This window comes from Prionailurus bengalensis, chromosome C1 (genome assembly GCF_016509475.1).
Source record: "Prionailurus bengalensis isolate Pbe53 chromosome C1, Fcat_Pben_1.1_paternal_pri, whole genome shotgun sequence".
Taxonomy (NCBI): domain Eukaryota; kingdom Metazoa; phylum Chordata; class Mammalia; order Carnivora; family Felidae; genus Prionailurus; species Prionailurus bengalensis.
The window spans coordinates 124,089,494-124,114,233 of record NC_057345.1 but is presented as its reverse complement, the minus strand read 5'-3'; the positions used below and the strand labels follow the sequence as shown (position 1 = coordinate 124,114,233).

General features: G+C 34.6%; 1 protein-coding gene across 1 annotated transcript in view; it reads left to right on the top strand.

Annotated features, from left to right (window-relative positions):
* ACTR3 (actin related protein 3) overlaps positions 1 to 23,880 on the top strand; it is a 67,140-nt gene extending 43,260 nt beyond the window's left edge. Inside the window, exons 5-12 of the mRNA XM_043576605.1 lie at positions 1,282 to 1,377; positions 3,133 to 3,240; positions 8,345 to 8,488; positions 10,510 to 10,683; positions 17,173 to 17,265; positions 17,470 to 17,595; positions 20,961 to 21,044; positions 22,655 to 23,880. Coding sequence (XP_043432540.1) covers positions 1,282 to 1,377; positions 3,133 to 3,240; positions 8,345 to 8,488; positions 10,510 to 10,683; positions 17,173 to 17,265; positions 17,470 to 17,595; positions 20,961 to 21,044; positions 22,655 to 22,750 — 921 coding nt within the window. The 3' untranslated portion in view covers positions 22,751 to 23,880. The remainder of the gene's footprint in view (positions 1 to 1,281; positions 1,378 to 3,132; positions 3,241 to 8,344; positions 8,489 to 10,509; positions 10,684 to 17,172; positions 17,266 to 17,469; positions 17,596 to 20,960; positions 21,045 to 22,654) is intronic.
* Positions 23,881 to 24,740: the final 860 nt, after the last annotated feature.

The window sequence follows — 24,740 nt, the reverse complement described above, 5'->3', positions numbered from 1 at the left end:
AAAGATAATTCTTTTGTACTTCTGAAGTTTAAAAGTTTTGCCTTTCAGTTTCAATATTTGAGATAACAAAAAGAATTGTCAAATCACATTCAAAAGAATTAGAGGTCTTGCCCAGTTTCAAGCTTTAATAATGTAAATGATTTAAGTAGTCATGAGGCATAGGTGAAACATGAAGTCCAGGAATGCAGGTAACTGTTTCCTCAGTCCACTCTTGACTTAGGATGTGTTCTGGCCAAGACTTAATCTGCAGGTTTCTAAATGATGTATGTGGTCACAAAAATGGAAGAGAATACTGTAAACATCGCCATTTTATTTAAAAAAAATTTTTTTGGGGGGTGCCTGGGTGGCGCAGTCAGTTAAGTGTTCGACTTCAGCTAGGTCACGATCTTGCGGTCTGGGAGTTCGAGCCCCGCGTCGGGCTCTGGGCTGATGGCTCAGAGCCTGGAGCCTGTTTCCGATTCTGTGTCTCCCTCTCTCTCTGCCCCTCCCCCGTTCATGCTCTGTCTCTCTCTGTCCCCAAAATAAATAAACGTTGAAAAAAAAAATTAAAAAAAAATAAAAATTTTTTTTTTTTTAACATTCGTTTATTTTTGAGATAGAGACAGAGCACAAGCGGGAGACAGGCAGAAAGAGAGGGGAGACACAGAATCCGAAGCAGGCTCCAGGCTCCGAGCTGACAGCACAGAGCCCAATGCTAAACTCATGAACCGTGAGATCATGACCTGAGCTGAAGTCAGATGCTTAACTCACTGAGCCACCCAGGCACCCCTACATTTTATACTCCATTTTAATACTCTTAACAGTTTTATGACTTCTATAACATTTTCCAAGAAGCCATGCCATAAATTTGTAGAATCTTGGCTTATTTATTATAGTTGTAAATAGACCAGGTACATCCTGCTGAAAACATTACATGGGTGAGAGTTCTTCCACCAGCAGATAGGATTGGTATGTCTCCCTGGAGGTCTGTCTTTACCCTTTCACAAGATGATTTGACTGGGTCTCCTTTCTCTCTCATTCCTTTTATCAGTGCTTAATGGTGTGACATAAGGAGTCAGTTTCTTGTGTGAATAACTATATTGTTTTCATATATGCCTAGATCTGCTTGAAATCTTTATATAGTTTTTCTTTGGTCTGTATGTCTATCTTTGTACCTGCAAGTTTAATTAAAAGACTTTTAAATAAAATGACATAAATTATTTCTTATTTAAAAATTGTCTATAAAGTTATGAAAATAACCTGATCTTGTCTATTTAAAATGTTTAATATTCAATTTAATAGACTGAACCTCCACTGAATACTCCAGAAAACAGGGAATATACTGCTGAAATAATGTTTGAGTCCTTCAATGTTCCAGGCTTGTACATTGCTGTGCAGGTAAGCAAGTTCATAAGTCAAGATAAGCTTGTCTCTTAAATTTTAATCTAAGGTTTAATTCACTGTTAAAAAATACATATTTTTCATAACCTCAAAGCATGCCATAGTTCTTTCCTGAATCAGTAATTTAGAAATCATAGGAAATAGAGTTAATCAGCAAAAGAGAAATGTTGAAGGAAGTAAGTTGATGAACTTTAGATAATTCAAAGCTTTCATGAGACAGAAATAAGGGAACTAATATTTATTGTTTGCTCCAGGTCAGGAACTTTATATACATATTCATTTATCCTTAGAACATTTGTTGTGTCCTTTTTTCATAGTTTGTTTTGATTGACTTACTGCTAGGTATATTGGACCATCTTCTTTGTGCCCTTCTGCTTCCCATGTATCAGAAATGCCTGTAGTATTTTATTGAACTTACTTTGTAAGTGTATCTTCATGGAATGGCTTCTCTCCTACCCTTCAGGATCACAGCTCACCTCTTACTTGTTTTTTAACCCTGTAGTGAATGTGATGCCTAGCATATCATAAATGTTTAATAAGTATGTAAACTATTGTGTAGTTCTCTTAGGTCATGATGATTATGGTGTGTGATCCTGTGCTAAAATAGGAGGATGGCCTAGATAACTTTCTAGGTCCCTTTCAGCTATTATATTGCAAGTAGGTAAAATAAAGCCAGTTTAGCTCTCTTTTTAATTATTGGCTGTGTGTCTTGTTTGAAGCTTGGATTGTATGAAATTGAGTTTTTAAACAATGAACTAGCTGTGTTAGTTTCTTTATTTGTAAACTTAAAAAAAAAAAAATTGTATCTTATTGCCCATGCTAGTATTTTGCATTGAAAAACGCAGTCCCCTCAACTTTGTTTCCTGATTAAATCATAATATTTAGAAGAGTATAATGGCTTTTTCTATGGTTAAATAACTTGTTACATATTTCTAAATGCACGCAGCACTTACAAATTTGGAGCTAATCTTACGATAGAGGTACTTGTTTATAGCCATCTGTGTATGGAATAACGAGTGATTGGGTGTTTGTGTATTTCTTTACCTTCCTTACACTTTGTGGTTTGTGTATAGGCTAGCTCATATAAACATAGTTTAAGTCCTTGCATTCTTAGTACTGTGATATCTCATGTTAGTCTTCCCATTTTGCGGGGTTTAGGAGAAAAATGGCTCTTGTTAAAACATGGAATATTTATGAACATGCCCCTGAAAGTAAATATAAGCCTGTAAATTAGTAGGGTGTGAATAATTTTATTGCATAATGTAAATTAATTTTGTGTATTTTCTTTCCAAAGATACTGTGGTTGACCATTCAATAGCACGGGTTTGAACTGCATGGGTCCACTAATCTGTGGAGTTTTTTTGATAAATCTAGTAGAGTACTGTAAATGTATTTTTGCTTCCTTAAAATTTTCTTACATTTTCTTTTCTCTAGCTTCCTTTAGTATAAGAACACAGTATACAATATAACACACAAAATCTGTGTTAATCAACTCTTTAGGTTATTGGTAAGGCTTCTGGTCAACAGTAGGCTATTAGTAGTTCAGTTTGGGGGGAGTTAGAAGTTATATTTGTATTTTCAGCTGCTTGTGTTGGAATGGTCAGTGTCCCTAACCTTGGTATTGTTTAAGAGTCAGTTGTACATTTAAAATTGTAGTACTCCATTGAAATAGTTTTTTTTCTGTTAACTCTTTGCCCTTGTTTCTATTTTTTTGTTTGTCATAATCTGTGTGTGTGTGTGTGTGTGTCTAAGGCTGTTCTTGCCTTAGCTGCATCTTGGACCTCAAGACAAGTAGGAGAACGGACATTGACCGGTACAGTAATAGACAGTGGAGACGGTGTCACTCATGTTATTCCTGTGGTAAGAATATTTTATAGTTACCAAATAGGACATCAGATAACACATCTGGCAGAAATAAATTATGTGAATTAATACCACTTTTAAAAAATTCTAAATGTTGCACTTTAAAAATTTGGTCATTTGTTCAGCTATAGCTATATTTTGCTCAAATTAATATTTAAATTCTGTAAACAAATTGTAAAGTCTTTTTTGCTATAGGTTTGTACTATAATTAGAAAATGATTTTAAAGATATTAGAAATTATTTCTAATTCATAATTAGCAAATGTTGGAGTAACTGGAATGGAAATATATTATACCTTTCTTTTCTTAGACACGGAATTCTGTTTTCTGGTTTGGATATGTCTGTGTGTGTATGTTAGCTACTTGATAATCTCTCTTATCCTTGATTAACAGACTTGAGCTGGGTGTGTAGGTTAACTAAATAGTTTATAAGCTCATGGCTGTTAATAATTTTGGGAAATTATTCATTTATTCTTTAAAATTAAATTCTACACCCAGTGGTGGGTCTTGAACACATGACCCCGAGATCAGGAGTCACATGTTCTACTGACTGAGCCAGCTAAGTGTCCCGGAAAGTTATTTTATTTTTTGAATAAAAAGCTCAAGTTATGATTGTACTTTGTGGTTTGGATTTAGTAAGGCATATTAAGAAAAATACATCAGATTGTATTGTTTGTCAGAGATAGCATTTTTTCTGCCAAGGCCTTTGTGCTTCCAATTCTTAATGACAAATTCGGGTTTTTATTGTGCCTAATATATTGAAAATGACTACTTGAATTCATACTTGATAATATTAGATGGGTATACATAGAAAACAGCTTTTCAAATAATGTTTATATTATATTAAATATCCTGTTTGGGATGAAATTATTTCGGGACTTTTATGTCTTCATTATTCTCATTCCTATTTTTTAATGGATCAGGCATCCTCTGTTGAGGATAACATCCTTGGGTTGACTTAGATTAGATGTTATAATCCATTCTCCCAATGTCATAATAGTTTTAGTAATAATTGTCCCTTTTTTAGTATCGGCTTTCTTGAGATATAATTTATACACCATACAGTTCACCCATTTCAAATGTATAATTCAGTGGTTTTTTGTATATTCAGAGTGCATCCATCACCACAGTCAATTTTAGAACACTTTTATGACTCTGAAAAGAAATGCTCTGTCCATTAGCAGACTCTCTCCCTGATAACCTTAGCCACTGGCAATCACTCACATACTTTCTGTCTCAATTGATTTGCCTGTTCTGGACATTTCACATAAATGGAGTCCTAAACTTTGTGGTCTTTTGTGACTGGCTTCTTTCATGAAGCCTTAGGTTTTCAAGATTCCTCCAAGTTGTAGCATGGATAGTACTTCATTTATTATTATTGCCAAATAAGATTTCATTATATGGCTACACCATATAATATTTCATTGTATGGCTATATCACATTGTTTTTTTTTTTTTTTTTTTTTGCCATTAGGGGATATGTTAATATCTTGGATATTGGAATGTGTCCAATATTTCTTTTTTTTTTTTTTATAGTTGGTGTCACAGTTTTCTTTCTTAGTGGTACATAGAGCTTCTTAAGATTTTCATTTTAAATTCTCATTTGAACCTCAAAATCTATAATGTAGGTTATATTACCTTTTGAGGACCTCAGTTTACCCATTAAAAAATGAAAATAAATGAACTGCCTAAGATCACCAAATAGTAGGCTGTGGAACTAGTAGGTGAACTGGTTCTGATTCACCCAGATCTGAAGATCTATGAAATTAATCAGTAATGTCAGTATCTTGATAATTAATATTCAAATAGAAGTTATGAACATGAATAAGAGTGAATTTTTATAAGGATATTAAGAATTGGATGTTCCTGTTTTTGTACTCTTTTCCTTCTCTTGAATTAATGGAGTATTTTTTTAAATGTATTTTGTTTTCTTTATTGACTTATTAGCTATGTTCTACTTCTTTGTCATTGTCATTTGCTTGTTTTTGGCGGTGGTTGCTCTTGTGTTTATAATAAATATCTTTAACTTATAATCTAAGTACAAATAATGTTCTGATGTTTTATAAGTAGGTACTGTGTACAACAGTGTACTTCCCTTTGCAATTATAATTGTCACTTATTTTACTTCTACCTGTTATAAATTTTCACTATGTTATTAATTTGTTTCATTGTAAATAGTATATTAGTTTTGTTAAGGCTGCTGTAACAAAGTACCAGAATGAGTGGCTTAAACAGTAGAAAATTAATATTTGCCCAGATGGAGGTAATAAAGTCTGAGATCAAGATGTTGGCAGGGTTGATTTCTTCCGAGGCTTCTGTGTCTTCTATCAAGATGGCCTAATTTTCTCCATTTATCTGTACATGGTCTTCCCTGTGTGTCTGTGTCCTAATCTCTTCTTTTAAGAACATAAGTCATACTAGATTAGGGCCAACTCTAATCATCTTACTTTAACTTAATTACCTCTTTAAAGTCCCTGTCTCCAAATACAATCACACTGTGAGGTATTAGGGGTTAGCACTTCAGCATAAGAATTTTGGGAGAGGCGGGACATGTCGGCCCATAACAAGTTGTCATCTTTAAAAGAGATCTTGAAGAAGGTAAGTTTCTTTTATATTTATGCACTTACCATTTCCAGTGCTGGTTTCCTTTGTGAAGGTCCATATTTCCGTCTAGCCTAATTTTTTTCTGCCAGAATGATGGCGATGGCCTTTAGCATTACTTAAAAGTGCTGGTCTACTGACTATGAACTCTTTCAACTTATATACATCCTTTGAAAAAGTAGTTTGCCTTCATCTTTGAAAGATACTACTTGGTATAGAATTTTAGGTTGATAGCTTTTTACTTTTAGTATTTTAAAGATGTAATTCTACTGTCTCTCGGCTTACATTGTTTGTGAGTATAAGTCTGCTATTATTCCTAAGCTCGTTTCTTTGTAATGTTTCTTATTTGTCCAGCTGCGTTCAAGATTTTCGCATAATATATTCCTGGTTCACTAGTTTTTAGTAGTTTGTGATGTACCTAAATGTATTCTTTTATTTTATTTTTTCCATTTCTTCTCCTTGAGGTTTTTAGAGAGAGAGTGAGAGAGCAAGCGAGCATGAAGGGCAGACAGAGAGAATTCCAGGCAGGCTGTGCCGTGGGCACAGAAACAGATGTAGGGCTGGAACTCATGAATTGAATGGTTCATTCTTGTCCTCATGTTCACTTTTTTTATTATTAGAGCAGATAATTTAATTAGCTCTAATCACATTTAGCATATATATATTTTTAATGCTGTTCTTTTTTAAACGTTTATTTTTGAGAGAGAGAGAGAGAGAGAGAGCGCGCATGAGCAGGGGAAGGGGAGACACACACACACACACACACACACACACACACACACACACACAGAATCTGAAGCAGGATCCAGGCTCTGAGCTGTTAAGAAAGAGCCTGATGTGGGGCTCATGCTCACCAACCATGAGATCATTACCTGAGCTGAAGTAGGATGCTTAACCAACTTGAGCCACCCAGGTGCCCCTAGAGTATTTTTTATTTCAGATGTTTATTTTTCATCATAGAAGTTCTCTTTGGGTCTTTTTTATCTTCCCTTTCTCTCTCACTCATGTTTCCATTGATCTTCTTGTTCATGTGGAATATATAATTGTTTCAGTGTTTTTGTCTATCAATGCTATTATCTTTTGTATTTCTGTTGCTTTCTCTTTTGATGATTCTCCCAGTCAGGGTTGTATTTTCCTTTTTCCTTGCTTGATTATAATTTTTCATTAGGTACTGTATATTTACATTGCTGTGTCCTGGGTTTTGGGGGCTTTTTAAAATATTTTGAGATTTCTTTCCTGGAACCCAATTAAGTTACTAGGAATCATTTTGATCCTTTTAGGAGCTCCTTTTAAGTGTTATTGAGCAAGTCCAGAACAGTCTTTTGTCTGGTTCTACTCCATCCTCACTCTTGAAGAAATACCCTTCTGTGGACTCTACTCAATGCCCTGTGTTTGAGATCTTTAAACTCTGATTAATGGGAATGTAGACTATTCCCAGTTATGCAAGAGCTTTGGAGATTATTTTGTCCCCTCCTTTCTAGAGGTTCTTTCTTTGGTCTTGATGGTTTCCTAACATGAATGTGGTGATTATTAGTCAGCTTACGTGTTACTTTTCACATCTCCAAAGCTGTGTCAGTGCAGCTCTTTCCACTTCAATAGTTTGACTTGCAAACTGTAGCCGTCTTGACCTTCCTGAAATCGAAATTCCGTATCCTCAACTTAATGAGACTCTGGCTCTGCTTGGGTTCTCCCTCCTGTTACTGCTGCGTGGGCACTTTTCTAGGCAATGAGATGGGATGTTCATAGCATTCATCTTGTTTGTTTTCTCTTCTCATGGGGAACACTGCCCTACTCTGCCTGTTGTTCATTCACTGTCTGTAAACCTTTATTGCATATAATTTGTCCTGTTTTTTCTTTAAGGTGAGAGGATAAATCCAATCACTAATACTCTGCCATGCCCAGATGAGGACATCCCTAATATTCTTTGTTAATTAAATTTAATTTTGCTACATTATTCTTTGTACCTCTGACTCCTATCAGAAAATTTGGATTCATTGTATAGAACTTAATTATTTGGCATTATGATGGTACATAGAATGCCTCAGCCTTGTGAAATTGGTACCTACTTCAGTAGGAAAAAAGATAGTTTGTAGACTATAAATTTCCTACAATGTTGTCTAAACTGTTCACTGATAATATAAAAGGTTTTAAAAATAATTTTCTATCTGGTCTAATATCAAAACATTTAATACTTCTGAAATTCGTTGTTTGTGCTGTTCAGTCATTTCAGTCTTGGTTATAAACTCTTACCAGTAAAAGAATAGTTCTAGGTTGCTGACCATTCTTGTTCATAATATCTGTATAGTACTATAAATTATGTAATATAGTATTGTGAGGAATACACTTGAGGAATAAAGACTAGAAGAATTCTCCTGGGATAAAGCAGTACTTGAGAATATAAATACACTAACTTGAGAACCTAGTCTTATTATAATGGTTATTTGTGTTATATTAATCTTGAAATCACTGAAAGTAAACTTGAGACTTTTTTTTTCATCTAGGCCGAAGGGTATGTGATTGGCAGCTGTATTAAGCACATTCCAATCGCAGGACGAGATATAACATATTTTATTCAGCAGTTGCTGAGAGACCGAGAAATAGGAATCCCTCCAGAACAATCCTTGGAAACTGCTAAGGCAGTAAAGGTACAAAATAATGATGAGTGTGTAATTCATTTAAAAATTAAAGTCAAATTTACAGTGTTAACATGAGAAACTATTAGATGAAGAATAGTACTTAAAAAACCCTTTGCAAATCATTACTCTTAATTATGTATATGTTTTCTGTGTATTTCTTGTAAGAAAATTTTGGGGAATTATCAGCCTTGTGCCTGTTGTCTCCACATTTCACATTTGAGTCAAGAACATTTGACTTTAGCATACATTTTTGTGATTATTCCCCATAGTAAAACTCATTAGTTCACTTCAGAGTCCTCGTATCTTAGTTTCTTCACTGAATTCTTTATTTTAATCCTAAGAGTTTTCTGTTGCAAAATTTTTTTTTTAATGTAATTGTTTCATTTGTCTATAGAATATAGGTTTGGCTCCAGTGATATGGCAAATAGAAACGTGTAAAGGCTATGTAAGGTGTTATAATATGTGTCTTACATAAGTCTATCAGTGCTTTATGTAAACCATCAAAATATTTAGCATTGCTTTTTAAATTTCTCACTTGCCAGCATACCTAAACAAATTTCTGTGGATTTCTCCTTTGTTTTCAGTATGTGAAAGTAAAACTGCCCCAGCAGAAATAACTATTTATTGCCTATCTGCATGATTATAGGGTTTCTGTCACTCGTCAAAGGTCAGGAATGAAAATGAATTTACTGTTCCTAATTACTAAATGGCTAAAATTACTAAATTACTAAATGGCTGCCAAAAGACGCCAATGGTGGCATCGAAATTAAATGTGTAAAAAATTAATATGAACATTACTGCTATAGCATCTTCGGGAAGTCTTTGGAATTTAAAAAAAATGATAAGAGCACCAATGATTTAAATCTAGAGAATACTAATGCTCAGTGTGAATGTCTTTTAAAACTTATTATTTCCATGTAATTCCTACTTCCAAGGTTTGGAGAAAGAAGACCTACGGTAACATAATCAAATTGTCCTTTGTTTTTTCAGTACTTTTTCCTTTCATGTCTTTTGGTTATTAGTAATAATATTTGTAGCTGTTGCAGATTAGGATTCTTGATGTGCAAAAATATATGAAGTGTGTGGGTTTTTTTTAATCCTTTTTTTTTTTTTTTTTTGAGAGAGAGAGAGAGAGAGAGAGAACACGCATGAGTGGGGACGAACAGAGACAGAGGGAGACAGAGTCTCCCAACCAGGTTCCGTGCTGTCAGCACAGAGCCTGATGTGGGGCTCAAACTCAGGATCTGTGAGATCATGACCTGAGCATGACCTGAGCTGAAATCAAGAGTCGGATACTCAACTGACTGAGCCACCCAAGGCACCCCTGTGTATTTTTCTTAAAAAACAAAACAAAACAAAAGCAAAAACAAAAAAAACCCTGAGACTTGGATTCAGGAACCCATAAGTTGCAAACAGAATGTTATAACCCATAACATTTTTGAATTGCAGTTTTGATAAAAACTTTTACTTAGGACATATAATCAGATATGCAACAATTTAGCATTGTAGGTGATATAGTAAAAAAGAATAGTTTTTATTTTCAGTCATTTTTCTTTTGCTCATTTGCTTAGACCATATTCAGTTTTGTTTCAGATAGGTATTAAGGATTAAATATCTATATTAATTTGTGTGGTTATTTCAACTATTATTTATTCTCTGGTTATTATGTATTTTATGTTTTCTTCTCTCTAGAATGTAAACTCCATTAATTACCAAAGTAGTATAAAATGTTGAATGACAGAAATGAATATTTTCATGAAATAACATTAAAATAATAGAGATTGTCTCTTTAGTTGGTCAGATCTTACTCAATTTATATATGAAGCCAGGAGTTATGTGTAGGAGATGAGAGATGAGCTTTTTATTTGTACTAGACATCAGATAATACCGTAACATAAGATTTTCCTCAGCTTAATTTCTTTATTTTCTGACGGTATTTGTTCATTTGATTCTTGTTTACTGAAAATATGCCATCTTTTTTTACCGTTACTAAAATGAGGAAATAATTACTCAATTCTTTGTTTTTCTAGGAGCGCTATAGTTATGTCTGCCCAGATTTAGTAAAAGAATTTAACAAGTATGACACAGATGGATCAAAGTGGATTAAGCAATATACTGGAATCAATGCTATCTCAAAAAAAGAATTTTCTATTGATGTTGGTTATGAGAGATTCTTGGGACCTGAAATCTTTTTTCATCCAGAGGTAAGTTTTTTTTTTTTTTTTTTTTAGATGGAATTGTTTTGAAAAATTTGGCAGAAATTATCAATGAACTATAAGATATTCAGGAAAGAGTTAATCTCAGGAACTTTCTTTTGTATACTAAAATGCTATAGGGAATTAATCATTTTCAAGAGGAAAAATTGCCTATGTTGAAATAGGCTAAACAAGTTACTGTTTTCATGCATTTAGAAAACTGAAACTTGTCTTTTTAAAATTTGGCTTATGTGGGGTCATGCAAAGACGAGAGCCCTTAAAATTTATGACCATTTTAATAAAATATTTGGGGATAAGTTCTAGAACTGCCACTGCCCTCATATAAAGTGGCCATTAGACAAAGAACCTTTAAGTATCGTAACAAAATATTATTAACAAAGTAGTTTTATATCTCTATGAAATGTTAGTAATGTACAGGTTTTATTAAATTAATGAAATGGTGTGTTTTTAATAATGAAAAACTCTTCTAATAACTTTGTATGAGAAACTTATTAAAAAAAATTTTTTTAATTTATTTTTGAGAGAGAGAGACAGAGCATGAGCAGGGGAAGGGTAGAGAGAGAGAGAGACACACACACACACAAAATCTGAAGCAGGCTCCAGGCTCTGAGCTGTCACATCAGCACAGAGCCTGACATGGGGCTTGAACTCATGAACTGTGAGATCGTGACTTGAGCCAAAGTCGGATGCTTAACCGACTGAGCCACCCAGGCGCCTCTATAAAAAACTTGTTAATAGAATTACATTATATGTTTTTTGTGTGTATTTGACATAAGAACAGTTGTTTTTGAATATTGTTTATTCTCTTAGCAAATAGTAAGTGAATACAGTTTTCATGGTCTCAGTTTACGGAATATTCAAAGATGAAAAATGATTTTATATTGGTTTTACTGAGCTCAGAGAATAAGGGAGATGAATAGCTAAACAGGTAAAGTTGCTTTAATAAATGCATGGATCTGGGTAGGGGATAGGAACAAAGAACATCTAAGTCTGCTTGGGAGAACTATGGAAACTTCTTAGATGAGGTAACAGTTGAACTGAGACTTCAAGGATGAATAGGTATTTGTCAGGCAGGTATGTTAGGGGAGTATGTTTCTGGCAAAGGGGATAGACTGGGTAGAAGTCTGGGAGAGGAGAGAGCTAGATAATAGAAGTATAAAGGAAGGGAGTTAGGAGATGGGTCCAGATGGGTGTTCATGAGGGATTAATATGCTACAGAATGGAGTTTACTGGATTCTGGAGTTGTGCAGAAATCTTCAGTGCAAATGACACAGATTTATGAACGGTGTTAGAAAGGTCACTCTGGCTGCACTGTGTGGAATGAATTAGAACAGAGGTGTTGGAAACAGGTTAGTTTATTGCAGTTTTCCAGATGAAGGAGGGACTGAGAAGAACCCAGTTGCAGGAATAAGGCTGAGGTTGTTTTGTCTTTAAGAGGGATTACCCCAGTGGTAGAGGTAAAGAGTTATGTATGGGTACAGGAAAATGTGAAGTTGGGAAGACTGGATAGAGGAGTAGGCAGGTAGCTTAGGAAGTTCATTGTCACAGTGCATAGTTTTATTTTTCATGAAGGGGAGTCAAGCTATTGTGTTGGGAGAAGGGAATGGGCATAAAGTTGAGGGCTGGGAGAGAACAGTAACTTGTATAATCATTAGTGAGAAGAATTGAGAGGGTGACTATATTAATAGTAGGGGGGTGGCACTACAAAAGTTAGAGACTCAGAACTTTGAGTCATAGAGCAGTGTTTTCCCTCCCAGGCAGTTGTGGAAAAGGAACAAAGTGTTTTGACAAGGCAGAGGTCAGAGTTTTGTGGAGTGTAAGAGCCTGAATCCGAAAGGCCTGACTTACTTAGGGATAATGAGGGGTATGGCCAGGGATTGGAGATCATGATGAATTGCAGATAACTGTAAATTGGGAGCAAATTGGTGAGCCCCTGAAAGATAAGGCATTGTGGTCAGACTAGTATTTGGGTGTTGTAAGGTTTTAGACAGCCCTTCCATTTCAGTGCTAACACATACAGCCAGTTCTTTGGAGGGGGGGTGGGCTGGTGATAGAAACAGCCCTATTCTTGGCTTTCCCTACTGATGACTTACTAAGTGTTTTGGAGGGAATACATGGTCTTGTCCATCTGCCTTCCAGATTCTAGTTTGCCAAATTTTGTTGCTGTTTCTTCCTGTTCTCTTCTCTACATACATTTGGGATTATGCCTTTTTGATAAATTTTCTTTATTAGTGCTTTTAGTAGAGAGAAGAAGATATGTGTGTACAGTTCATCATGTTTTTCCAGAATAGACCCTCCCCCCCTTTTTTTTGGTATCATATGAACTGTGTCACTTCCCAAGTGAATTTTAAGATTCTGTCTTCTGTAGTTGTAGATTTTTCTGTGTCACATTTCCTCTTGTCATCTGAAGAATTCACTCTGGTTTTTGTTTTGACTAGATAAAAGTGTAGGTACTTGAATTTGAACACTGATGATAAACTGTATGAAAGAGTAAGGATATTTATTTTTCGAATTGCTGGATTCTTCACAAATACCTGAGCTGTTTTTAGAAGGAACGGGTTTGGCACTTTGATTTTTTTTTTTTTTAAAGGAAATTAAATTTTTTTGACAAAGCTATTTTGACTGCTTTGTCTACTTTGAGTGTATTTTCTGTAAATTTCTCATAAGAGAGAAAAGATACTCCTCTCTTGTTAGCCACTTGTAGTAGTATTAAGACACGATCAGAAAACAGAGGCAGGACTAATCCTTTTGTTGAAAGGGAAAGCAAAGGCCTAAAAATATGCTTAGTAGGGACCCTAGGTTGAGCCTGTTAGTATTAAAGTATTAAATAACCTGCAACAATTTATTGTTAATTCTTAACTCTTTTCCTTCATTTATTTATTACTAAGTATTCATTGCTTGCTGCTTCACTCGATACATTCTACACATTCTCTCCTGGGATTCTATAAAGCACAATAGTCCCCAAGCTTTTTGTAAAGATGTATTCAAATCAGACTTCATTTCTTTCTAAATTAGAATATCTGTGGGTGAGTCCAGGGTATGTGAATATTGAAAGGTTGTATAAATTCTATCTTTTGTATGTTCCTGATTAAAAATTGCTATGAGAAGGGCATGGCACAGGAATGAATGACCCCATCCCTGCCTTTTTCTGATCTTGTTATAGCAGGTGAACTGTCTTAAAGGTTTGGGAAAGAATTACGGGAAGGTTAATCTCTTGAGTGCGTGCTCCTTTGTGTGTGTGTGTGTGTGTATTGTTTAGGTAAGTCCTAAGGAGTATGGCTAACAAAAGACAATGTACAGAATTTTTAAGTTCTGTATTAGTAAATTGATGAGATATTATAGACCATATTTTCTTTTTCTTTTTTTTTTTTAACGTTTATTTATTTTTGAGACAGAGAGAGACAGAGCATGAATGGGGGAGGGTCAGAGAGAGGGAGACACAGAATCTGACACAGGCTCCAGGCTCTGAGCTGTCAGCACAGAGCCTGACGCGGGGCTCAAATTCACGGACTGCGAGATCATGACCTGAGCCGAAGTCGGCCGCTTAACCGACTGAGCCACCCGGGCGCCCCTATAGACCATATTTTCTATCGGATTGTTAATGTTCTCCACATTTTGAGGATTAAATCTCATGACAGGTTCTCAGGTTGAAGGTATCATTATGGGATCATAAAAGCGTGTTTTGAGAATTGAAGTTTCCTTAGAGATTTCATAGTCTAAAGCTTAGAGAGTGGTTATACACATCACAAAATGAAATTTTCAGGATTCCAATTCTGTTACTCATTCCAGTTAATTGTGAACTGAGCCATTCCTTGCCCATAAACTAAGATTGACTGTAAATGGCATACAGAGCCAGCTGAGTGGAGTTATATTCTCCCATTTTCCCACAGGATGCAATATGGATTACCTCTAACAGATGGAACAAATAGTCTGTAGTTTGGGTTTTCAAGCCTCAGTACGAGTCCCATTTCTCTACCCACTTGTAGCTATTCATTATTCCTAGGAATTCTATACCCCTGTTAGGGTATGCTTTAAATAGATAGATGTTGACTACCATTTGTTTTTTTACTATGATAATAGAAGTCAGTAGAATCTTTGCTAGTGATATTTTACTTTATCTAAATTAAAATATTTTGTATCCTTATGCTTCATCATTTAAGTAACGTTAAATCTCTTTTCATTATATGCCCAAACTCTCAATAACTTAAAACTAAATTTAAAAACTGGAAAAAATTGACAAATGCATGAGAGTTATCAGTCAAGTTCTAGAATCAGTTTATTGAACAAAGGAATGTTGTCTCTCCCATTAGACAACCTAATGTGAAAAATGAGAGGCCAAGAAACGTGGTTGGCAACTCATTTTCTGGACAGTACTTTAAATTTTATTCATTTTAGTGAAATATACTTGTTTATTTTGACAAATTAGGCTAACTTTTGACCTTTTATTTTTAACTAGGAAAAACCCCATCTAGCATTTCCTCTCCAATTTTAAAGAATGGCCACATACATATATTTTTGAAAAGTTTTAGTAAAATGAGGTCTTTGTTTCAAAATACAAGTTGAATTCTGAGATCTAGTATTCAAAAACTATTTTATGGGTGCTAGGGTGGTTCAGATAGTTGAGCATCCGTCTCTTGATTTTGGCTTAGGTAATGATCCCAAGATCATGAGATTGAGGCCCGCATGTAGCTCAGCGCTGAACATAGAGACTGCTTAAGATTCTCCCTCCCCCTCCCTCCCCCCTCTCCCCTCTGTCCCTCCGCCTTCTCCCCCTCCCTTCCTCCAGCCTTCTCCCCTGTTTTCTCTTTCTCTCAAAATCTTAAAAAAAAAAAAAAAAAAAAAAAACTGTTATGTTTTGTAGTTCCTCTGAGGAAATCTAGAAATATACATACAGCATGTTTTGGAGGGCCACAGGCATGCATATAAAAATACATGATGGGGAAGAAAGCCTTCCCTAATACTGTTTCTCCTTGTATAAGGCCTGCTGTATATAAAAATTAAGTTTTTAAAAATTTACTATTTTTAATCTCCTTCTTATTTCCATGATGATTTAAATTGTTAGGCTGCTTTCCATCTCAAACCTACCAATCTAACCAATCTGTTAAAAAAATTTTGAAAAGTGTTGCCTAATACATGTACCTTCCATTCCAAATAAATACATACTAATACTAATACTTATCATACTGAGATTTTAAGAAATAAAGTATTACAAAAAGAGTACCTTCCCTTCCTCAGACCTTTTCCTTTCTCTGTTTGGTTTCCATCCTTGCTTTTTCTCCTGAGGGTGGTTGTCATAAATTTAGTGTATATCCAGTTCATGTTTTTTAACTGTGCATGTATTCACAAAAACATATATTTAAAAGAAAAATTTTTTTATGTTTATTTTTGAGAGAGAGAGCATGAGCAGGGGAGGGGCAGAGAGATGGGGAGAGAGAGAATCCCAAGCAGGCTCTGTGCTCTCAATCCAGAGCCCAATGTGGGGCTCGAACTCAGGAACTGTGAGATCATGACCTGAGCTGAAGTTGGTTGCTCAATTGACTGAGCCACTCGGGCACCCCAAAAATAAACATTTTTAAAAGATTTACATATATGTAATCATTCAAATTTTTTTGAAGTTAGCTTCTTAAAAATTGAGTTTTGCTTTTGAGTGTCAGCTATTTGGAAATAGTTTGTGGTATATCATCATATAAATATACAGTTTATTCTCATTATTCACAGTAGATGCTCTATAAAGTTGCTGTGAACATCGAATTAGTGAAAACTAAAATCATTGTTCGTAGGGGAAATACAGGGTTAGGTCCTGTGAGCTTTAGGTTACATTTTTTGTCAACTGAACATATAACCTTGTTTTATTTGTGTTTCTGTTTAAAGGCACACGAGTATATATTTTCCATCATTAGCATTGAGCCCACGGCCAACAGCCCTGTAACTCATGCTTGAATGAGGCTTACCAACACTGTATTTTCTCCATAACACACATCACAGCCTTCTCAAGCTTAGAAATAGTAGATAGCACTTTGGCACTACTGTGGTCGGAGACCCTTTTAAACAGCAAAATCACCCACAAAAATGTGGAAACTGTGACACTACATATATCGTGAAAAGGCCACTTAATAGTATAAAAGGTGAAATGAGAAGACTGAGCATTTCCTTGTTTGCCTTCAACTATAAATGTGTCATTCAATTCAGATTTTTGCAGCTCTGCTCATGTGCGTGTCCACAGATTTTTATCAGTTCATAGTGTATGTGCAGCTTTACATTTTTACTGTGCTGATGGTTGTGAAATGGTATATATCATCATTATTACAATTTGACTTCTGAAATCTCTGATTTCAGTGTCTTTAATTTTGAATTAGAGACCAGAATTTATGATTTATAAAAATTCTTTTGTTTTTGAACTGAAAACATGCTTTTTTATTGTGATATTTAAGTCAGTACTAACCTAATCTCTATCATATATCCACCTTTACTTTTCAGTTTGCTAATCCAGACTTTACTCAACCTATCTCAGAAGTTGTAGATGAAGTAATTCAGAATTGCCCTATTGATGTCAGACGTCCTCTCTACAAGGTCAGTATTTACAGCAAAATTACTGTTCAAGGCCATACTTTTAAAAACTTCTTAAATTCCTGGTCTGTTCTTGAATATTAAATTAAAAAACCTCTCTTCAAAAGGCTCTGATAGGATTTTAGTATTGTTTCTTATGTCTTTAAAAGTGTTCTTTTTCCTTTTAAATAAAAGTCAATACTTATATATTTTTCTCCACCAATATAGAATATTGTCCTCTCTGGAGGTTCAACCATGTTCAGGGACTTTGGACGTCGCTTGCAAAGAGATTTGAAAAGAACTGTAGATGCCAGGCTGAAACTAAGTGAGGAATTGAGTGGTGGCAGATTGAAGGTTGGTTTTCTCAGTTATTGGTGGGAGGGTAGGGGCTTTCTTGATTCTTATAATGGTGATGGGAAATGTCTGCCAATTTTTGCTTTAATTTAGGAAAATAAGAGGCCTCTATCAGGCATTCTAATGGAAAGTGGTTAATATTACACATCCATGTCCATGATATTCTTGGTCATTTGATTCCTCTAGGATATCACCTACATTTCTGGAAAGTATTCTTAGTCCGTGTAAGCAACATTTTTTCATACCTCTCTCACGGATAACGTATTATATAGAACAGATATCTTGCATACTCCAGGGATAATATTCCTTAGGGAATCTACACAATTTTAAATTCTCCAATAGTAGTACAATAAAGCTGAGATGAGAGAGAAGCTGATGTTGTGGGGTCAAGCCTGCTTATACAGACTGACCCTACCCACCCCTATCCCCCATAGCAGCTCATAGTGTAAAATCACACTGGTGGTTCAGCAGAAATAACTTTTCTTTTGCATGTCCTGGATTTTGGGTTCACTGTCAAAATCAAAATTAATTTTAAATTTTCAGATGTCGGCTTTCTATATTTATGAGACAGATTTTCAGTAAATGTTATGTTTCATCCTTATTCATTGTAGACTGTTGATACAAAACATTGATTTAGAGGATATGTTGCTAAATAAAAACACATTTTATTCAACTTGGAAAATTATTAAGAATGAGGGCTTCATCTGAGACTACTAATCATTTAAGATTACTTAAAAGTAAAACACAATCCTCTAGAGTTTGCTGCTTGTTTAGAAATTGCATGACAGCTGTTTTCACCCCCTAAATTTTGGTTATCTTCGACCTGTCCCTTGGACTGCAGAATAAAATATGTTTAAGTAGTTGTTTAGTTTGTAATGACTCATAGAGACATGACATGAAAGTAGAAATGCTATTTTTGAGTGTAGTATTTTTTTTTTTTTTTTTTTTTTTAAATTTTTTTTTCAACGTTTTTATTTATTTTTGGGACAGAGAGAGACAGAGCATGAACGGGGGAGGGGCAGAGAGAGAGGGAGACACAGAATCGGAAACAGGCTCCAGGCTCAGAGCCATCAGCCCAGAGCCCGACGCGGGGCCCGAACTCACAGACCGCGAGATCGTGACCTGGCTGAAGTCGGACGCTTAACCGACTGCGCCACCCAGGTGCCCCAAGTGTAGTATTTTAATAAAGTAAAAATGTAACATTTTTAGGTTGCTCGTACATTTCAAAATAAGAAATGAGAGATTTTTTCCCCTCAGTGATGTCAACTGTGTTGACATTAATGATACAGGAAAAATAATGTTTACTGGAGGACTCTGCCTCTCTTTTTCTTTTATATGATATTTTTATGGATTTTCATAACATTTTTATATATCTATATCTAAATCTGGCTTTATTCCCTTTCAATCTGTAATTTTTAATGGCAACTAAAATAGTTTTAACAGCAACAAAATAAGCCATTTTTTATGACCTGTAAGTTTGTAATTTTTTTATTTTGAAATAATTTCATACTTAGAGAAAAGTTAACAAAACTTAGTGGAAAGAATTCCGATAAATCGTTCACCTAGATTCCCCAAATGTTAGCATTTTATATTTGCTTTATTCTATACCTATAAATATATGTACATATGCATATATACACACATTTTTCTGAATTGAGAGTGAGTTGGAAATATAATGGTCCATCACCCCTAAATGTTTTAGTGTATGTCCCCAAACAATACATTACAATTGTAAAAATCACACAAGTAAGCTTGATATAATATATAATTTAGTTATAGACCCGATTCAGGTTTCAACAGTTCTTCCATTATTGTCCTTTATAGCAAAAGAAAAAACTTCTGGTCTAGAACCCAATCCAGAATCACATGTTTGAAATAATTATTATGTCCTTTCAATCTGGAACAAGTACTCAGTCTTATTTGTCTTTTTTAACCTTAACGTTTTTGAAGAATACAGGCCATTTATTTTGCAGGATGTTTCTCAATTTGGGATTGTCAATTGGGGATATTTCCTCATGATAAGTTAGGTTCAGATCAGGTACTTTTGGCAGTAATACCACAGAAATGATGTTGTATCCTTTTTAGTGCATTGTATCACTGAACACATGGTATAATTTGTCCCAGATGTTAATTTTGATCAGTTGGTTAATAAAGTTGTGTTTGTTAGGTTTCTCTGTGAAGTTATTTTTCTTTATATTTAATAAGAATATTATGGAAAGATAGTTTCAGACTATGCAGCTATCCTGGTTTTTATCAAACTTTCAGCCCTGGTTTTAACATCCATTTTTCTTTTCTGAAATAGTTATCGTTGTGGTAGTTGCCAACTGGTATTCTGTACATTCCAGTCATTCCATCTGTGTTTTTTAAGTCTCATTTTACTGTAAGGAAGAGTTTTTCCTTCTCATTCATTCATTCATTCATTCAGTAATACCTCTGTGAAAACCTGATTTCTCATATTATCATATAATTTAATATCATTGTGATATAATATCAACATATCATTATTACTATTAATATCTTTAATTTTGATGCTCAGATTTCTCAGATTTGGCCAGTAGGAGCCCTTAAAGATGGCTTTTTGTCCTTTTGATGCATCTCTAGTATTCTTTCGGTGCTTTGTTACTCCTTGACACAGCAGAATAATTCAGGTTCTTCTCTTCCTTTCTGTTCCTTTTGGTGCAAAATGCTATTAAGCAACCAAGTTGTGGATACTAGTTATGTTTATTGTTACTGAGGGTCACCTCTTCAGGCCTTGGTGTACAGAACTAGGATGTGTTTGTGTGTATGTGCGTGCGTTTGCTTGCGCATGCACACACACACACGTACACACAATCTATATCTAGTTTTGTATGTATATAAATTTAAAACTCCGAATGCATACCGATACTGCCAGTTCCAGAATACCAGAAGTTCAATCTAGCCTTCTTCTCTTCCATATTTGTAATGTTGTGTTTTCTGACAGTGAGAATCTTGGCTTCCATTATCTACAGTATATTTATGTTTTTGCTCGAATCTGGAATATGTATATAGTACTTTCAGAATTGTTAATCCATACTATTGTGAGAAATATATTAACTGGAATTCAACAGTTAATTTTTATCTTAAGCCAGAAGGCACAGTCATAATACTGTGTTAGGGGTTAGTCGCTTTCGCCACTTCAGAGTGCTTGTTTTTTTTGTCTTTTAAAAATTAGCTTAATTTGTTTCTGTCGTGTTCTGTTTTGCTTTATGTGCGTCCTCTTAGAGTTTTATTATTTTTGAGTATCTGAAACATTATATTTTAGTCTATATACATTTAAAGTTATATAATACAGAAATCGTTACTTGAATTTATTTCTCGAACTGCTCTTGCTGTTTCATTTTTAGCCAAAACCTATTGATGTACAAGTCATTACACACCACATGCAGCGATACGCAGTTTGGTTTGGAGGATCGATGCTGGCTTCCACGGTGAGATAAAGCTTGCATTTAAAATGTGATTTTTCAGATGGGAGAATTCACCAGTACTGACATAATTAAAAATATTTTCTAACGTTTATTATTTATTTTGAGAGATTGAGAGTGTGTGTGCAAGTGGAGGGGCAGACAGGCAGAGAAGGAGAGAGAGAGAATCCCACATAGCCTCCCTGCTGTCAGCGCAGGGCTGGACACAAGTCTCCATCTCACAGACCATGAGCCGGTATCAAGAGTCGGATGCTTAACCGACTGCGCCACACAAGCACCCCAATACTTACACGGTTCAGAAGAACGAAGGAAATTTCTTTAAATTGTATTTGTATATTGCATGAGCAGGTTTTAAAATCGGATGTCTCTCTCTATATAGACATACTATATATATATATATATATATATATATATATATATATACATATACACACATACATACATCACATATGTGTGTGTGTATATATATATAGTATTTTAAAAAGTAGAAGTCCTTTGGATTTTATTTTTTGCTCGCTAGACATTTTTTTAGAATGAGCATTTATGGTGTTAAAATTTATCTGTAGGGAAAATTCTTTTAACCTTGTGATAATGCACATATCAGAAGGTCATTGTTTTTTCTGTGTAGATATTTAAAAGCATTAAGATCATTGCATAGGAAATATGACGTTCAAAACTTAGTGGAAGGAATTGTTCTAAGAGCTCTCTCCCCAAACCAAAACATCTTAAAATCCCTTCAAAAGATAATTTAACATCATTAGTCTATTAAATATTGGTGCTTTATCCTGTAGCACAGAGTATTAAATAAAATGAAGAAACTTTAATCTGAATTACTGAATATCATACATGCTTGGATTTTTAAAACCATTTAAAATGAAGAGGTACATATTATTCCTTAATTTTAGTCATCTTCATTTGTGCCATATAACCTATTTGAGTTTGTAAGTGTGCCCTCTGAGAAAGGAGTTAACAGAGAGAGAGAGAGAGAGAGAGAGAGAGAGAGACTCTGTCCATACCTTGAGTAAGGAAAGCAAGTTGATCTAGAAGTTTTTGTATATGACTACTAGGAGTTTACCTATATTTTAGATTTAATGCTGCTCTTTTAGATTACAATGGGGGGAAGCCTCAGCAGAATAGTCTGGGCTTTTGAGAATCCACCTTCCAGTCTTCAGAATTTCAAAATCATGCTAAGGTAGGGGGAGATGTGTGTTAGGACATGTGTTGTTAAATGCTACTTTTCATTTCTGATAAAGAATTACAACTGATGCTGTCACAGTTGCTAGAAATTTTAAGCTTTGTTCACATATGGAGGTGGGCTAATAAAAATTTTAGATTTAACAAGTCTATTTTATTAAAAAATTTTTTTTCAATGTTTATTTTTGAGAGAGAGCATGAGCATGGGCAGGGAGGGGCAGAGAGAGAGGGAGACCCGGAATCTGAAACAGGCTCCAGGCTGTCAGCACAGAGCCTGACACGGACTTGAACTCACGGACAGCGAGATCATGACCTGAGCCAAAGTCGGACACTTAACCACAAGGCACCACACAGATCTCTTTTAAGCATATTGAAAGGTGGTACGTTTTTGACCTTTGTAAAATACATGTTTTTGTTTTCAGCCTGAGTTCTACCAAGTGTGCCACACCAAAAAGGATTACGAAGAAATTGGACCTAGCATTTGTCGTCACAATCCAGTGTTTGGAGTCATGTCGTAAAATTGATTTCATAATTATTGGGGTTAGGGAGGTGGGGAAGAAATAATCTTTCTGATTACCTGTGTTGTCTGGATGGCTGGTTTTGAGGTTTTAAACCTGACTTGGAGTAAGAAGACCAAACATAATTATACAGGATATTTTAATAAGTATATCAACATGCGAATGTAGAGGAGAGCCAAAATGATTATGTGTTTTTCTTTAGACTGAATATTTGAATCTTATGTGTAACAAAAAGAAGTGGGTTTTAGTTCTTTCTGTGCCCTGATATTTTGTATATTATTGAATTATCCAAGATTCGATGGGATTTATCGGTATGTAGATAGCTCTATAATGCTTGAGTTGTGCACTTCTAAGTGTGCAATGCAAGAGCTTGTTTATATTTCATACTTTTTATACTTTGAGGAAAAAAAAGTCAAAGAAAAACTAGTATTTGAGGAAAAACAAGTGACCAAGTAAAGGATAAATTAAAAAAGCCTCATGAGACTTGGCGCACACACACACTCATGGGATTCCAGTTATTACAAATGGCTTCCACCCCCCTGTATCCCCACAGTGGTTTTCTTTGCAAGTGCTTTTGGAACTAAGAAGCTAGTATCTTGGATTAACTGATGCCTGCTAGTGCTTTCTGATTACTCGAATTCTGTTTCTTGCTTTAAAGGAAAAGTAAAGACAAGATTGTTGGACCAGTAATGCAGTTCTGTAGTGTCATTTCTTATTAAAAATGAATAATTTGATTACCAAAATTGGTATATTTAAAGCCTAACACCATTCTAATAAAGGCACAGATTTCTTTTTAATACTTGTTTCAAGCTCTTTAATCTCTTTATAAGTTAACTAATCTATTTTCTTCAAACCTCTGCAATAGTTCTTTAAAATCACAACAGTTGGTTAGCAAGCTGACTTTTTTATGTGCTCTGAACAAATAATTGTGAAATTTTAATATGTTGAGTGCTTTCATTTTGATAACTGGATCTCCATTTGATATTTTCATTTGTATAACTCATTTGCAGTCTGAAAATTTTTTTAGTGCCAGTCCCTGACATATCATGGAAAGTTAATTTTCTTTGCATTTTAAAATATCTGGATCATGAAGAAAAAGTGATAAAATAAATTAAAACTGAATTACCTTTTCTAATGTTTTTTTTTTTTTTTTAGGAGCAGTGTCATTCTACTTTGTGTTTATGTATTTTATATGATGTTTCTGTTGAAATAGTGGGATTCATTGAAATCTCTCTAATGTGTATGGCAGAAAATATCTTGTGAACTTGAAATTTTACCAGTTATTTATAGAAGAATAAAATGGAAAATGTTTTATAGGCTTTTTAAAACGTCAACATCAATGTCAGTGAACACTTAAACTTCATTATCCATGAGAGTAACACATAGGATTAGTATACTTCTGTCTAAAAGTTAAAGAGCAGTTAAAGTGTCTTTGTTGTTTGTATTTACTATAAAGATAGAATTGGGGAGTAAACTTTAGGTTTTATTTACAGTGAAGCTGGATACTTAAATTAATCATTTTATATGAATCTTTGAATATGGGAGTAAAGAACAAAATGTTTGCCCTCCTTTTTTTTACTTGAGAAAGTAGTCCATGAACATGTAAAAAAAACTATTCAAACAGCACCAAAGAGTAGATAGTGAAAGTACATTTATTTTCCACCGCAGCTTTTCTGACTTTCTCATTACAGTTAGAAATGTCTTTATATCCTTGCAATTTTCTGCATATAGAAAGGAGTATAGCTCCCTTATGTTAACACAAATAGGAGTTTGCTACATACACTATTCTTCGTTTGCTTTTTCAAAGATCTTTTGATACAGAGCTAAAATGGTAAACATCAAAAGATTTCATCTTCCTGATCCATTAGCATTGCTTTAAATATGTCTTTTCCACCTAGTATTGTTGAAGAGTGAATGAGTAAGCTCAAATCACATTTACAAAGCCACAGATTACAGTCTCACTCATACTTATATAAAGATGTCAATGGTT